This window comes from Mustelus asterias, unplaced genomic scaffold (assembly GCF_964213995.1).
Source record: "Mustelus asterias unplaced genomic scaffold, sMusAst1.hap1.1 HAP1_SCAFFOLD_4131, whole genome shotgun sequence".
Taxonomy (NCBI): Eukaryota; Metazoa; Chordata; class Chondrichthyes; order Carcharhiniformes; family Triakidae; genus Mustelus; species Mustelus asterias.
Genome location: NW_027594076.1, coordinates 7501 through 22258, shown reverse-complemented (window position 1 = coordinate 22258; position 14758 = coordinate 7501). Strand labels below are relative to the sequence as shown.

The window sequence follows — 14758 nt, the reverse complement described above, 5'->3', positions numbered from 1 at the left end:
CCCTGCTGCTGTCAGACTTTTGAATGGACCTACCTCGCGTTAAGTTGATCTTTCTCTACACCCTAGCTATGACTGTAACACTGCACTCTGCACTCCCTCCTTTCCTTCTCTATGAACGGTATGCTTTGCCTGTATAGCGCGCAAGAAACAATACTTTTCACTGTATCCCAGTATATGTGACAATAATAAATCAAATCTATGTAGAAATCATAGAATCCCTACAGTGCAGAAGGAGGCCATTCGGCCCATCGAGTCTGCACCGACCACAATCCCACCCAGGCCCTACCCCCACATATTTACCCGCTAATCCCTCTAACCTACGCATCCCAGGACTCTTAAGGGGCAATTTTTAACCTGGCCAATCAACCTAACCCGCACATCTTTGGACTGTGGGAGGAAACCGGAGCACCCGGAGGAAACCCACGCAGACACGAGGAGAATGTGCAAACTCCACACAGACAGTGACCCGAGCCGGGAATCGAACCCGGGACCCTGGAGCTGTGAAGCAGCAGCGCTAACCACTGCGCCACCGTGCCGCCCACTCTATGTACTCTATGAATGGTATGCTTTGTCTGTGTAGCGTGCAAGAAACAATACTTTTCACTGCATCCCAATACATGTGACAATAATAAATCAACTCTATTGGTCCCGCACGGGGAGAGAGGGTGGGCTGGTTGGGGAGAGGACTCTTTCCCCAAAATATCAGCCATGATTGAATGGCGGAGCAGACTCGATGGGCCGAGTGGCCTAATTCTGCTCCTATGTCTTATGGGGCGTGACAGAAAGTGCCCGGGGTCCTTTCCATTCGTGACGGGCTCCCAAATCCAACCCTGTCCCTTTGGGTTCCCCCGCACGTGTCCCGATATACCGATCCTCAGAGGGACCTGTAGCAAGATTCACCAGGACTATCCCGGGGTCGAAGGGGGTTTCGAATTCCCAGGACGGGCTCGGCTTGTGTTCCCCTCACCTGTCGAAGGTTTAGGGGTGACCGAACCGGAGTTGCGCTGCCCTCACCTCAAGGGCTATGGGCTGGCCATGCAGAACGGGATTGGCGCAGTCAGGCCGGTCGTTGGTTGGCGTGCGTGCGATGGGCCGAATGGCCTCCTCCCTCCTGTGCTGGGAATCCCATGATTAAAAGGCTCGGAGAGTGCAGAAAAGATTTACTGGGATGCTGCCGGGACTTGGTGGGTTGAGTTATCAGGAGAGGCTGGATAGACTGGGACTTTTCTCTCTGGAGCGTAGGAGGCTGAGGGGTGATCTTATAGAGGTCTATAAAATAATGAGGGGCACAGATCAGCGAGATAGTCAATATCTATTCAATATCTCGTCAGCTGGAAAGCCCAAGTTGCCAATTTACGGTTCAAAGCCGGCATTGGCCAAGACACCTCCTTGGGGTGGGGGAAGGACCCAGGGAGAACTTAACGGCCACCAAACCGCCCCTACCTTCCAAGTGAGATCTTCCGTACCTGCCCGAGGGGGCACGGGGGGTGTGGGCCTTTCTGTGGCTTGGCGCTACAGCCCACCAGAGCTCATTCAGCCTGTGCCCGAAGGCCTCAATCCTGCCAATCCAATTGCCTTCTGAACCCTAAGTAATTTATTCCGCCATTCTCTAACCCGTCCCCCCCCCACCAAACCCCCTCAATTAACCATCATAAGAACTCGGAGCAGGAGTCGGCCATCTGGCCCCTCGAGCCTGCTCCGCCATTCAATAAGATCAGGGCTGATCTCTTCGTGGACTCTGCTCCACTTACCCGCCCGCTCACCGTAACCCTTCATTCCTGTTCCTGAGCTGTGTTGTTAGAGTCATAGAGGTTTACAGCATGGAAACAGGCCCTTCGGCCCAACTTGTCCATGCCGCCCTTTTTTTTAAACCCCTAAGCTAATCCCAATTGCCCGCGTTTGGCCCATATCCCTCTATACCCATCGTACCCATGTAACTGTCTAAACGCTTTTTAAAAGATAAAATTGTACCCGCCTCTACTACTGCCTCTGGCAGCTCGTTCCAGACACTCACCACCCTCTGTGTGAAAAAATTGCCCCTCTGGACACTTCTGTATCTCTCCCCCGCTCACCTTAAACCTATGCCCTCTAGTTTTAGACCCCCCTACCTTTGGGAAAAGATATTGACTATCTAGCTGATCTGTGCCCCTCATTATTTTATAGACCTCTATAAGATCACCCCTCAGCCTCCTACGCTCCAGAGAAAAAAGTCCCAGTCTATCCAGCCTCTCCTTATAACTCAAACCATCAAGTCCCGGCAGCATCCCAGTAAATCTTTTCTGCACTCTCCGAACCCTTTAATCATGGGATTCCCAGCACAGGAGGGAGGAGGCCATTCGGCCCATCGCACGCACGCCAACCAACGACAGGCCTGACTGCGCCAATCCTGTTCTGCATGGCCCGCCCATAGCCTTTGAGGCGAGGGCAGCGCAACTCCGGTTCGGTCACCCCTAAACCTTCGACAGGTGAGGGGAACACAAGCCGAGCCCGTCCTGGGAATTCGAAACCCCCTTCGACCCCGGGATAGTCCTGGTGAATCTTGCTACAGGTCCCTCTGAGGATCGGTATATCGGGACACGTGCGGGGGAACACAAAGGGACAGGGTTGGATTTGGGAGCCCGTCACGAATGGAAAGGACCCCGGGCACTTTCTGTCACGCCCCATAAGACATAGGAGCAGAATGAGGCCACTCGGCCCATCGAGTCTGCTCCGCCATTCAATCATGGCTGATATTTTTCTCATCCCCATTCTCCTGCCTTTTCCCCATAACCCCTGATCCCCTTATTAATCAAGAACCTATCTATCTCTGTCTTAAAGACACTCAATGACCCGGCCTCCACAGCCTTCTGCGGCAAAGAGTTCCACAGATTCCCCACTCTCTGGCTGAAGAAATTCCTCCTCATCTCTGTTTTAAAGGATTGTCCCTTTAGCCTGAGGTTGTGCCCTCTGGTTCTAGTTTTTCCTACTCGTGGAAACATCCTCTCCACGTCCACTCTATCCAGGCCTCGCAGTATCCTGTAAGTTTCAATAAGATCCCCCCCCTCATCCTTCTAAACTCCAACGAGTACAAAGAACAAAGAACAGTACAGCACAGGAAACAGGCCCTTCGGCCCTCCAAGCCTGTGCCGCTCCTTGGTCCAACTAGACCAATCGTTTGTATCCCTCCATTCCCAGGCTGCTCATGTGACTATTCAGGTAAGTCTTAAACAATGTCAGCGTGTCTGCCTCCACCACCCTACTTGGCAGCGCATTCCAGGCCCCCACCACCCTCTGTGTAAAAAACGTCCCTCTGATGTCTGAGTTATACTTCGCCCCTCTCAGCTTGAGCCCGTGACCCCTCGTGATCGTCACCTCCGACCTGGGAAAAAGCTTCCCACTGTTCACCCTATCTATCCCCTTCATAATCTTGTATACCTCTATTAGATCTCCCCTCATTCTCCGTCTTTCCAAGGAGAACAACCCCAGTCTACCCAATCTCTCCTCATAGCTAAGACCCTCCATACCAGGCAACATCCTGGTAAACCTTCTCTGCACTCTCTCCAATGCCTCCACGTCCTTCTGGTAGTGCGGCGACCAGAACTGGATGCAGTACTCCAAATGTGGCCTAACCAGCGTTCTATACAGCTGCGTCATCAGACTCCAGCTTTTATACTCTATACCCCGTCCTATAAAGGCAAGCATACCATATGCCTTCTTCACCACCTTCTCCACCTGTGTTGCCACCTTCAAGGATTTGTGGACTTGCACACCTAGGTCCCTCTGTGTTTCTATACTCCTGATGACTCTGCCGTTTATTGTATAACTCCTCCCTACATTATTTCTTCCAAAATGCATCACTTCGCATTTATCCGGATTAAACTCCATCTGCCACCTCTCCGCCCAATTTTCCAGCCTATCTATATCCTGCTGTATTGCCCGACAATGCTCTTCGCTATCCGCAATTCCAGCCATCTTCGTGTCATCCGCAAACTTGCTGATTACACCAGTTACACCTTCTTCCAAATCATTTATATATATCACAAATAGCAGAGGTCCCAGTACAGAGCCCTGCGGAACACCACTGGTCACAGACCTCCAGCCGGAAAAAGACCCTTCGACCACTACCCTCTGTCTCCTATGGCCAAGCCAGTTCTCCACCCATCTAGCCACTTCTCCTTGTATCCCATGAGCCTTAACCTTCTTAACCAACCTGCCATGTGGGACTTTGTCAAATGCCTTACTGAAATCCATATGGACGACAACCACGGCCCTTCCTTCGTCAACCGTTTTTGTCACTTCCTCAAAAAACTCCACCAAATTTGTAAGGCACGACCTCCCTCTTACAAAACCATGCTGTCTGTCACTAATGAGATTGTTCCGTTCTAAATGCACATACATCCTGTCTCTAAGAATCCTCTCCAACAACTTCCCTACCACGGACGTCAAGCTCACCGGCCTATAATTTCCTGGGTTATCCCTGCTACCCTTCTTAAACAACGGGACCACATTCGCTATCCTCCAATCCTCAGGGACCTCACCTGTGTCCAAAGAAGCGACAAAGATTTCCGTCAGAGGCCCAGCAATTTCACCTCTCGTCTCCCTGAGCAGTCGAGGATAGATGCCATCAGGCCCTGGGGCTTTGTCAGTTTTAATGTTCCCTAAAAAACCTAACACTTCCTCTCTTGTAATGGAGATTTTCTCTAACGGGTCAACACCTCCCTCCGAGACACTCCCGGTTAACACGCCCCTCTCCTTCGTGAATACCGATGCAAAGTATTCATTTAGGATCTCCCCTATTCCCTTGGGTTCTAAGCATAATTCCCCTCCTTTGTCCCTGAGAGGTCCGATTTTCTCCCTGACAACTCTTTTGTTCCTAACGTATGAATAGAATGCCTTAGGATTCTCCTTAATCCTGCCTGCCAAGAACATCTCGTGACCTCTTTTTGCCCTTCTAACTCCCCGTTTGAGATCTTTCCTACTCTCTCTGTATTCCTCCAGAGCTCCATCTGTTTTTAGTTGCCTGGACTTAACGTACGCCTCCCTTTTCATTTTAATCAGATCCTCAATTTCCCTGGTTATCCACGGCTCTCGAATCCTACCTTTCCTATCTTTCCTTTTTACAGGCACATGCCTATCCTGCAGCCTTATCAATAGTTCCTTAAAAGACTCCCACATGCCAGACGCGGACTTACCCTCGAACATCCTCTCCCAATCAACATCCACCAATTCCTGCCTAATCCGGCTATAGTCAGCCTTCCCCCAATTTAGCACCCTGCCCGTAGGACAGCACTCATCTTTGTCCATTACTATCCTAAAGTTAACAGAGTTGTGGTCACTATTTGCCACATGTTCCCCTACCGAAACTTTGACGACCTGGCCGGGCTCATTTCCCAGAACTAGGTCCAGTATAGCCCCCTCTCTAGTCGGGCTATCTACATACTGTTCCAAAGAACCTTCCTGTACGCATTTTACAAATTCCTCCCCGTCCGGTCCCCCAGCTCTAAGCACTTTCCAGTCTGTGCCAGGGAAATTCAAGTCCCCCACTACAACAACCCTATGTTTTCTGCACCTATCCAGAATCTCCTGACATATCCTTTCCTCCACTTCCCGTGGGCTGTTGGGTGGTCTGTAGTATACCCCCAGCATAGTGACTGCACCCTTCCTGTTTCTGAGTTCCACCCACAGCGACTCAGTACATGACCCCTCTAAGTTGTCTACCCTCTGCACCGCGGAGACCCAGACCCAGAGTCCTCAACCGTTCCTCATACGACAAGCTCTTCATTCCAGGGATCATTCTTGTGAACCTCCTCTGGGCCCTTTCCAAGGCCCGGCACATCCTTCCTTAGATATGGGGCCCCAAAACTGCTCACAATACTCCAAATGGGGTCTGACCAGAGCCTTATACAGCCTCAGACGTTCGTCCCTGTTCTTGTATTCACTGGCCCCCTGCCAGTGCTCTGTTTTTAAAAAGGAACCACAAGTTTTGATGCTCATACCTGCCCGTCCTGTTGGAGATGCAGGATTTGCGAGTGCATCTGTTGCTGGTGAGGCGCCAGAATGTGCATGAACGGCGGGGGGTAGCCAGCCGCAGTGGCGGGGTTGACGGGGCCGGCGCTGCCCAGGGCCGAGGGCAGGTTGAACGAGGCCGCCGGAGTGCCCGTGTGAAAGCCTTGCTTCTCGAAAGACTGGCACGGGAGAAAAGCAACGGGTTTTTGTCAGACAAGAGAGAGAGAGAGACAGGAACATCAGTTAGACCCCTCCAAAGCTCCCCCCCCCTCGAATCCAATCCCCCTCATTCCTTTCAGAGTAGCCATTCTTGCCCCTTCTTTACGCTCCCAACTCCATCCTCGCTCCCACGCGAGCGAACAGGCCGCCCCTCAGGCCAGCACGGTGTCACGGTTACGCCAGGCCCCGCTCCCTGCCGCGGTTACTCCAGGCCCCGGTCCGCAGGGAGGAATATTTGAGGCCCTGCTCTGCGGCGGGAATATTTGAGGCCCTGCTCTGTGGGGGGAATATTTGAGGCCCTGCTCTGCGGGGGGAATATTTGAGGCCCTGCTCTGCGGGGGGAATATTTGAGGCCCCGCTCCGCGGGGGGAATATTTGAGGCCCTGCTCTGCGGGGGGAATATTTGAGGCCCTGCTCCGCGGGGGGGAATATTTGAGGCCCTGCTCTGCGGGGGGAATATTTGAGGCCCTGCTCTGTGGGGGGAATATTTGAGGCCCTGCTCTGCGGGGGGGAATATTTGACGCCCCACTCTGCGGGGGGGAATATTTGAGGCCTCGCTCCGCGGGGGGGAATATTTGAGGCCCTGCTCTGCGGGGGGGGAATATTTGACGCCCCACTCTGCGGGGGGGAATATTTGAGGCCTCGCTCCGCGGGGGGGAATATTTGAGGCCTCGCTCCGCGGGGGGGAATATTTGAGGCCTCGCTCCGCGGGGGGGCATATTTGACGCCCCACTCTGCGGGGGGGAATATTTGAGGCCTCGCTCCGCGGGGAGGAATATTTGAGGCCTCGCTCCGCGGGGGGGAATATTTGAGGCCCTGCTCCGCGGGGGGGAATATTTGAGGCCCTGCTCCGCGGGGGGGAATATTTGAGGCCTCGCTCCGCGGGGGGGAATATTTGAGGCCCTGCTCCGCGGGGGGGAATATTTGAGGCCCTGCTCCACGGGGGGGAATATTTGAGGCCCTGCTCCACGGGGGGGAATATTTGAGGCCCTGCTCCACGGGGGGGAATATTTGAGGCCTCGCTCCGCAGGGGGGAATATTTGAGGCCTCGCTCCGCAGGGGGGAATATTTGAGGCCTCGCTCCGCGGGGGGGAATATTTGAGGCCTCGCTCCGCGGGGGGGAATATTTGAGGCCTCGCTCCGCCGGGGGGAATATTTGAGGATTATTTTATTCATTTGCGCAATGTGGGCGTTGCTGGCCGGGCCCAGAATTCATCGCCCATTCCTAAATGCCCCTCGGGAAGGTGCTGGGTGAGCGCCATCCTGAACCCACTGCAGTCCATGGTAAATTGCCCCTCAGTGTCCCAGGATCTGTAGGTTCGGTGGACCGGCCATGCTAAATGTGTGGGGTTACAGGGGGAGGGCCTGGGTAAAGTGCTCCGTCAGAAAGTCAGTGCAGGGCCGAATGGCCTCTTCTGCACTTCAGGGATTCTACAATTGACTATAGGTACACTCACTGTGCTGTTAGGGAGGGAGTTCCGAGATTGTTAGTGGACATCAGTCAGTCCCCGTGTGTGGGGTAGGTACACCCACAGCGCTGTTAGGGAAGGAGTTCCAGGATTGTTATTGGACATCAGTCAGCCCCTGTGTGTGGGGTAGGTACACCCACAGCGCTGTTAGGGAGGGTGCTCCAGGATTGCTATTGGACATCAGTCAGTCCCCATGTGTGGGGTAGGTACACCCACAGTGCTGTTAGGAAGGGTGCTCCAGGATTGCTATTGGATATCAGTCAGTCCCCTTGTGTGGGGTAGGTACACCCACAGTGCTGTTAGGGAGTGAGTTCCAGGATTGTTATTGGACATCAGTCAGTCCCCGTGTGTGGGGTAGGTACACCCACAGTGCTGTTAGGTAGGGAGTTCCGGGATTTTGACCCCCAGCCGCAGTGAAGGAACGGCCGATATATTTCCAAGTCGGGATGGTGAGTGGCTCGGAGTGGGAACTTGCAGGTGGTGGGTGTTCCCCATGTGTCTGCTGCCCCCCCCTTGTCCTTCTCGATGGTAGAAGTGGCGGGTTTGGAAGGTGCTGTTGAAGGAGCCTTGGTGAGTCGCTGCGGTGCATCTTGTAGATGGTTCACACGGCTGTGTCGGGGGTGGAGGGAGTGAGTGTTTGTGGTCAGCGTGTCGATCGAGCGGGGCTGCTTTGTCCTGGATGGTGTCGAGCTTCTCGAGTGTTGTTGGGAGCCACACTCATCCAGGCAAGTGGAGATTGTTGTTGGAGAGACACTCATCCAGGCAAGTGGAGATTGTTGTTGGAGCCGCACTCATCCAGGCAAGTGGAGATTGTTGTTGGAGCCGCACTCATCCAGGCAAGTGGAGATTGTTGTTGGAGCCGCACTCATCCAGGCAAGTGGAGATTGTTGTTGGAGCCGCACTCATCCAGGCAAGTGGAGATTGTTGTTGGAGCTGCACTCATCCAGGCAAGTGGAGATTGTTGTTGGAGCCGCACTCATCCAGGCAAGTGGAGATTGTTGTTGGAGCTGCACTCATCCAGGCAAGTGGAGAGTGTTCCATCACACTCCTGACTTGTGCCGTGTAGATGGTGGACAGGCTTTGAGGAGTTTACAGCTGGTTAAATTCCCTCCCCCATAGTATTGTGGATGTGTGGGTTAGCACTGCTGCCTCACAGCGCCAGGGACCCGGGTTCGATTCCCGGCTCGGGTCACAGTCTGTGTGGAGTCTGCACGTGCTCCCCCTGTCTGCGTGGGTTTCCTCCGGGTGCTCCGGTTTCCTCCCACAGTCCAAAAGATGTGCGGGTTAGGGTGCATTGGCCGTGCTAAATTGCCCCTTAGTGTCCAACGATGTGCGGGTTAGGTGGATTGGCCACGGTAAATGTCCGGGGTTACAGGGAGGGGCCTGGGCGAGATGCTGTCAGAGAGTCTGTGCAGACTCGATGGGCCAAATGGCCTCTTCTGCACTGTAGGAATTCTATGATTGACAGACTTCGGGTCTCTGAGGGAATGAAGCGATATGGGGAATGGGTCAGGAGCAATGGAGTTTAGACGCAATCAGCCAGGGTATATTCAATGATAGGATAGGCTCGATGGGCTGAATGGCCCACTCTTGCTCCAATTAAAGTCCTCCACACAGTGGTGAAACACCAGTTAAATTATTTTTGGTTACGGCCAACCTTCGACAGGGGGATTATGGTCTGGAGACGTTGACCACCCCTCTCTCTAGCGACCCGCCAAGGCGCTCCCGCGTTCGCCTGGTTTTACCTCGGGTGCGCCGGCAGCTGCGGGATTTTGCTGACGTGGCTCGCGTGGGCGGGCCAGAGGGTTGGATAACCCGGGGGCTAGACTCCCGAACAGTGGCGGACTCACCTGCTGGGTTTTGCTGTACACAGATCCTGAGATGTCCGGGACCCCCGTGTTGCTTGAGGTCACTGACACGCCAGCTAAAAGGCCAAAAACATGAAAACAAAGTGCTGTGAATAACTCGCACCAGCCCAGGGAGGGTCGCAGAAGATGCAAAGCAAACAAAAAGAGGGGGGTTTACAAAGAGGAGTGGCTGTCCAGGGACAGAATGTGTAGGTTAGGGGGATTGGCCGTGCTAAATTGCCCCTTAGTGTCCAAAGATGTGCAGATTAGGTGGATTGGCCATGCTAAATTGCCCCTTAGTGTCCAAAGATGTGCAGGTTAGGTGGATTGGCCGTGCTAAATTGCCCCTTAGTGTCCAAAGATGTGCAGGTTAGGTGGATTGGCCGTGCTAAATTGCCCCTTAGTGTCCAAAGATGTGTAGGTTAGGTGGATTGGCCGTGCTAAATTGCCCCTTAGTGTCCAAAGATGTGTAGGTTAGGTGGATTGGCCGTGCTAAATTGCCCCTTAGTGTCCAAAGATGTGTAGGTTAGGTGGATTGGCCGTGCTAAATTGCCCCTTAGTGTCCAAAGATGTGTAGGTTAGGTGGATTGGCCGTGCTAAATTGCCCCTTAGTGTCCAAAGATGTGCAGGTTAGGTGGATTGGCCGTGCTAAATTGCCCCTTAGTGTCCAAAGATGTGCAGGTTAGGTGGATTGGCCGTGCTAAATTGCCCCTTAGTGTCCAAAGATGTGCAGGTTAGGTGGATTGGCCGTGCTAAATTGCCCCTTAGTGTCCAAAGATGTGTAGGTTAGGTGGATTGGCCGTGCTAAATTGCCCCTTACTGTCCAAAGATGTGCAGGTTAGGTGGATTGGCCATGCTAAATTGCCCCTTACTGTCCAAAGATGTGCAGGTTAGGTGGATTGGCCATGCTAAATTGCCCCTTAGTGTCCAAAGATGTGTAGGTTAGGTGGATTGGCCGTGCTAAATTGCCCCTTAGTGTCCAAAGATGTGTAGGTTAGGTGGATTGGCCGTGCTAAATTGCCCCTTAGTGTCCAAAGATGTGCAAGTTAGGTGGATTGGCCATGCTAAATTGCCCCTTAGTGTCAGGGGGATTAACATGGGGTTATGGGGATAGGGCCTGGGTGGGATTGTGGTCAGTGCAGGCGCTATGGGCCGAATGGCCTCTTTCTGCGGTGTAGGATTCTACGATTCACACCTTTCCAGTATCTGCCGACACAACTGTCGGGCCATCATCCGACATTTAATTTCTGATATCTATTGAATTTAGATTTCACCATTTGCCACATTGGGATTCGAACCCGGCTCCCCCCGGAACCTCCAGGTCAAGGCAGAATTCTGTGGATGCTGGAATCGGAGACAAAAACAGAAAAAGGCTGGAAAGGCTCAGCGGGTCTGACAGCCTCTGCGGAGAGAGAGAATCGAGCCAACGCTTCGAATCTGCGTGACCCTCCGTCAGGGCAGCTGGAATCTGAAACTAAGACAGCAAGTGCTAGTATGGACGACCAGACGAAGGGTCACCCAGACTCGAAACGTTGGCTCGATTCTCTCTCTCCGCTGACGCTGTCAGATCTGCTGAGATTTTTCCAGCATTTTCTGCCGTTTCCCCAGAGCCTTACCCGGGGGGGGGGGGTGGGGGGGGGGTAGTTGCCCTTGGAGGGACAGTTGAGAGTCAACCACATTGCTGTGTGGCTCTGGAGTCACATGTAGGCCAGACCGGGGTAAGGACAGCAGATTTCCTTCCCTGTGGAGGAACAGAGAGATCTTGGGGTTCATATCCACAGATCTCTAAAGGTTGCCACTCAAGTGGATAGAGCTGTGAAGAAGGCCTATAGTGTGTTAGCTTTTATTAACAGGGGGTTGGAGTTTAAGAGCCGTGGGGTTATGCTGCAACTGTACAGGACCTTGGTGAGACCACGTTTGGAATATTGTGCGCAGTTCTGGTCACCTCACTATAAGAAGGATGTGGAAGCGCTGGAAAGAGTGCAGAGGAGATTTACCAGGATGCTGCCTGGTTTGGAGGGTAGGTCTTATGAGGAAAGGTTGAGGGAGCTAGGGCTGTTCTCTCTGGAGGGGAGGAGGCTGAGGGGAGACTTAATAGAGGTTTATAAAATGATGAAGGGGATAGATAGAGTGAACGTTCAAAGACTATTTCCTCAGGTGGATGGAGCTATTACAAGGGGGCATAACTATAGGGTTCATGGTGGGAGATATAGGAAGGATATCAGAGGTAGGTTCTTTACGCAGAGAGTGGTTGGGGTGTGGAATGGACTGCCTGCAGTGATAGTGGAGTCAGACACTTTAGGAACATTTAAGCGGTTATTGGATAGGCACATGGAGCACACCAGGATGATAGGGAGTGGGATAGCTTGATCTTGGTTTCAGATAAAGCTCGGCACAACATCGTGGGCCGAAGGGCCTGTTTTGTGCTGTACTGTTCTATGTTCTAAAGGGAACCAGATGGGTTTTTCCGACAATGGGTCATCAGTAGATTCTTAATTCCAGATTTTTTTTTCATTGAATTCAAATTCCACCATCTGCCGTGGCGGGGATTCGAACCCGGGTCCCCCAGAACATTAGCTGAGTTTCTGGATTAATAGTCTAGCGATAATACCACGAGGCCATCGCCTCGCGCCCACTCAACCCTCTAGACTGTTAACCAGGGTAGGTTCGCTGATTAGAGGATGCCCGGAACTGATTAGAGGATGCCTGGAAGGGTTATGGGGGTGGGGGGTGGGGGTGGGGGTGGGGGGGGGGGGGGGGGGGGGTAGGGCACGAGGGGTAGGGCACGAGGGGTAGGGCACGAGGGGTAGGGCACGAGGGGTAGGGCACGAGGGGTAGGGCACGAGGGGTAGGGCGGCAGCCGTCACTCACTTACCAGTGCTGTATCCGTGCGTCCCGTAGCCACTCGCCTGCTGGAAGGCGGTTGCCGGTGCGTTAACGTTGACGCCGTGCTGCTTTGATGACGCCGGGGGCACCTGCGGCGGGCGAAAGGGAACCGGTCAAACAAAGCTGGAACAGAACCCCCCCCCCCTTTCCCGGCGCCAGGCAAAACACCCGGGTGGCACATTTCACCAACGGATGTCAGAGCCTTCTGTACAGACACACACACACACACGCCCGTCTGGGTCAAACCTCCCTCCGCCTCTGCACCTGTATTCTAAAGGGGGGGGGGAAAGACACTCTCAAAGGGGGGGGGGGAAAGACGCTCTCAAAGGGGACGGCCACTGTTATAAAGGGGAGGTTGATCCCCCCCTTCTCTCAGAACTGACAGCTAACCACTCAGAGGAGTGCCGCGCTTCACAAGCTGTTACAAGTGAGTGCGAAGTGGTACGATCCGTTCTTCAGCAACTTCCAGTGGTTAAATCAAAATAACCCCCTGACGCACACTCTCTCTAAAGTTAACAAGTAACAGTTTATTTCTCTAATAGTGAACAGGTTAACTAAACTATTAACAAACTAAATAAAACCCGGCATGCTGGTCAGACAAATACAATTCCCACTTATTAACAAAAAAAAAATGGAATTTTTGTCACTCTCTAAATTACAACCAGGTTTTGCATCTTCTGGAATATTCGAGGCATTCCGTGTTATTCTTCTGCCTGGAACATCTGTCTTCTTTGGTTCTTTCAGGATGAGGCTTAGCGCTAATGGCTGTGGCAGACAGCAGTTGCTCCCTGCTTTTTTTCTTGCCCCCCCCCCACTGCCCTCCTCTTTTATACCCTGCATATCAATATCGTCCACAATAGCATTTGGTCGTCGATTGGCAAAACCGTCAATATCAAATTCAGTAGGTGCTTGGTGTCCAATTCCAAATTGATTTGTTAAATTCCAAAGCCTGTTCTGGTTCAAATTGATTGGCCGAATTCAAAGAAAACTCAAAAAAGCCTGTTGCCTTGGCAACCCTGCTGCTTGGCCTTCGATACAAATATTTCACTCTGGGCTCTCTGTGTACTTGCATTTTTTCTTTTAAAAGCACAGATAAAGCATCACCACACGGGGGAAAAGCAGGAATATTCAACACACTCAGGGCGGCCCTCGGGTCACCTCCACCTCAGTCACACTGCTCCCGCCCTCCCACTCAATCCGCATGCCCCCTTCCATCTCCAATAAGCCTCAATTTGAAGAACAAAGAACAGTACAGTACAGAAACAGGCCCATCGGCCCTCCTGCGCCGATCATGATGCTGCCTAAACTAAAACCGGATGCACTTATGGAGTGCGTATCCTTCCATTCCCATCCTATTCATCTAGTTGCCCCTTAAACGCCGCGATCGTACCTGCTCCCACCACCTTCCCCGGGCAGCGCGTTCCAGACATTCACCACCCTCTGTGTAAAAAAACTTACCTCGCACATCTCCTCTAAACTATTCCCCCACGCGCCTTAAACCTACGTCCCCGAGTACTTGACTTTTCTACCCCAGGAAAGAGCATCTGACTATCCACTCTGTCCATGCCACTTGTAAACCTCTATCAGGTCGCCCCCTCACCCTCCGTCACTCCAGTGAGAACAAACCAAGTTTCTCCAACCTCTCCTCATAGCTAATACCCTCCAGACCAGGCAACATCCTGGTAAACCTCTTCTGTAAGCCTCTCTAAAGCTTCCACATCCTTCTGGTGGTGTGGCGACCAGAATTGAACACAATAATAGGCTCCAATCACTGAGTGTTTCTGCGGTAGAGAAAAGGTTTTAGTTAAGAAAGCCCCACCGATGCCTCTACTTTCTCAGAAGACTAAGGAAATTTGGCATGTCCGCTACGACTCTCACCAACTTTTACAGATGCCCCATAGAAAGCATTCTTTCTGGTTGTATCACAGCTTGGTCTGGGCTCCTGCTCTGCCCAAGACCGCAAGGAACTACAAAGGGTCGTGAAAGTAGCCCAGTCCCATCACGCAAACCAGCCTCCCATCCATTGACTCTGCCTACACTTCCCGCTGCCTCGGGAAAAGCAGCCAGCATAATCAAGGACCCCCCACGCACCCCGGACATTCTCTCTTCCACCTTCTTCCGTTGGGGAAAAGACACAAAAGTCTGAGGTCACGTACCGACCGACTCAAGAACAGCTTCTTCCCTGCTGCCGTCAGACTTTTGAACCTCGCATTAAGTTGATCTTTCTCTACACCCTAGCTATGACTGTAACACTACATTCTGCACCCTCTCCTTTCCTTCTCTATGAACAGTATGCTTTGTCTGTATAGCGCACAAGAAACAATACTTTTCACTGTATGTTAATACATGTGA

At 52.6% G+C, this 14758-nt stretch overlaps 1 protein-coding gene across 1 annotated transcript in view; it reads right to left on the bottom strand.

Moving 5' to 3' along the window:
- Positions 1–5969: 5969 nt before the first annotated feature.
- The window catches only part of LOC144490967 (ubiquitin-associated protein 2-like), a gene marked incomplete at its 5' end in the record, with an annotated part of 14377 nt that continues 5588 nt past the window's right edge, over positions 5970–14758 (bottom strand). The window contains 3 exons of the mRNA XM_078208640.1: positions 5970–6164; positions 9524–9597; positions 12396–12495. Of these exons, the coding sequence (XP_078064766.1) occupies positions 5970–6164; positions 9524–9597; positions 12396–12495 (369 nt within the window). The remainder of the gene's footprint in view (positions 6165–9523; positions 9598–12395; positions 12496–14758) is intronic.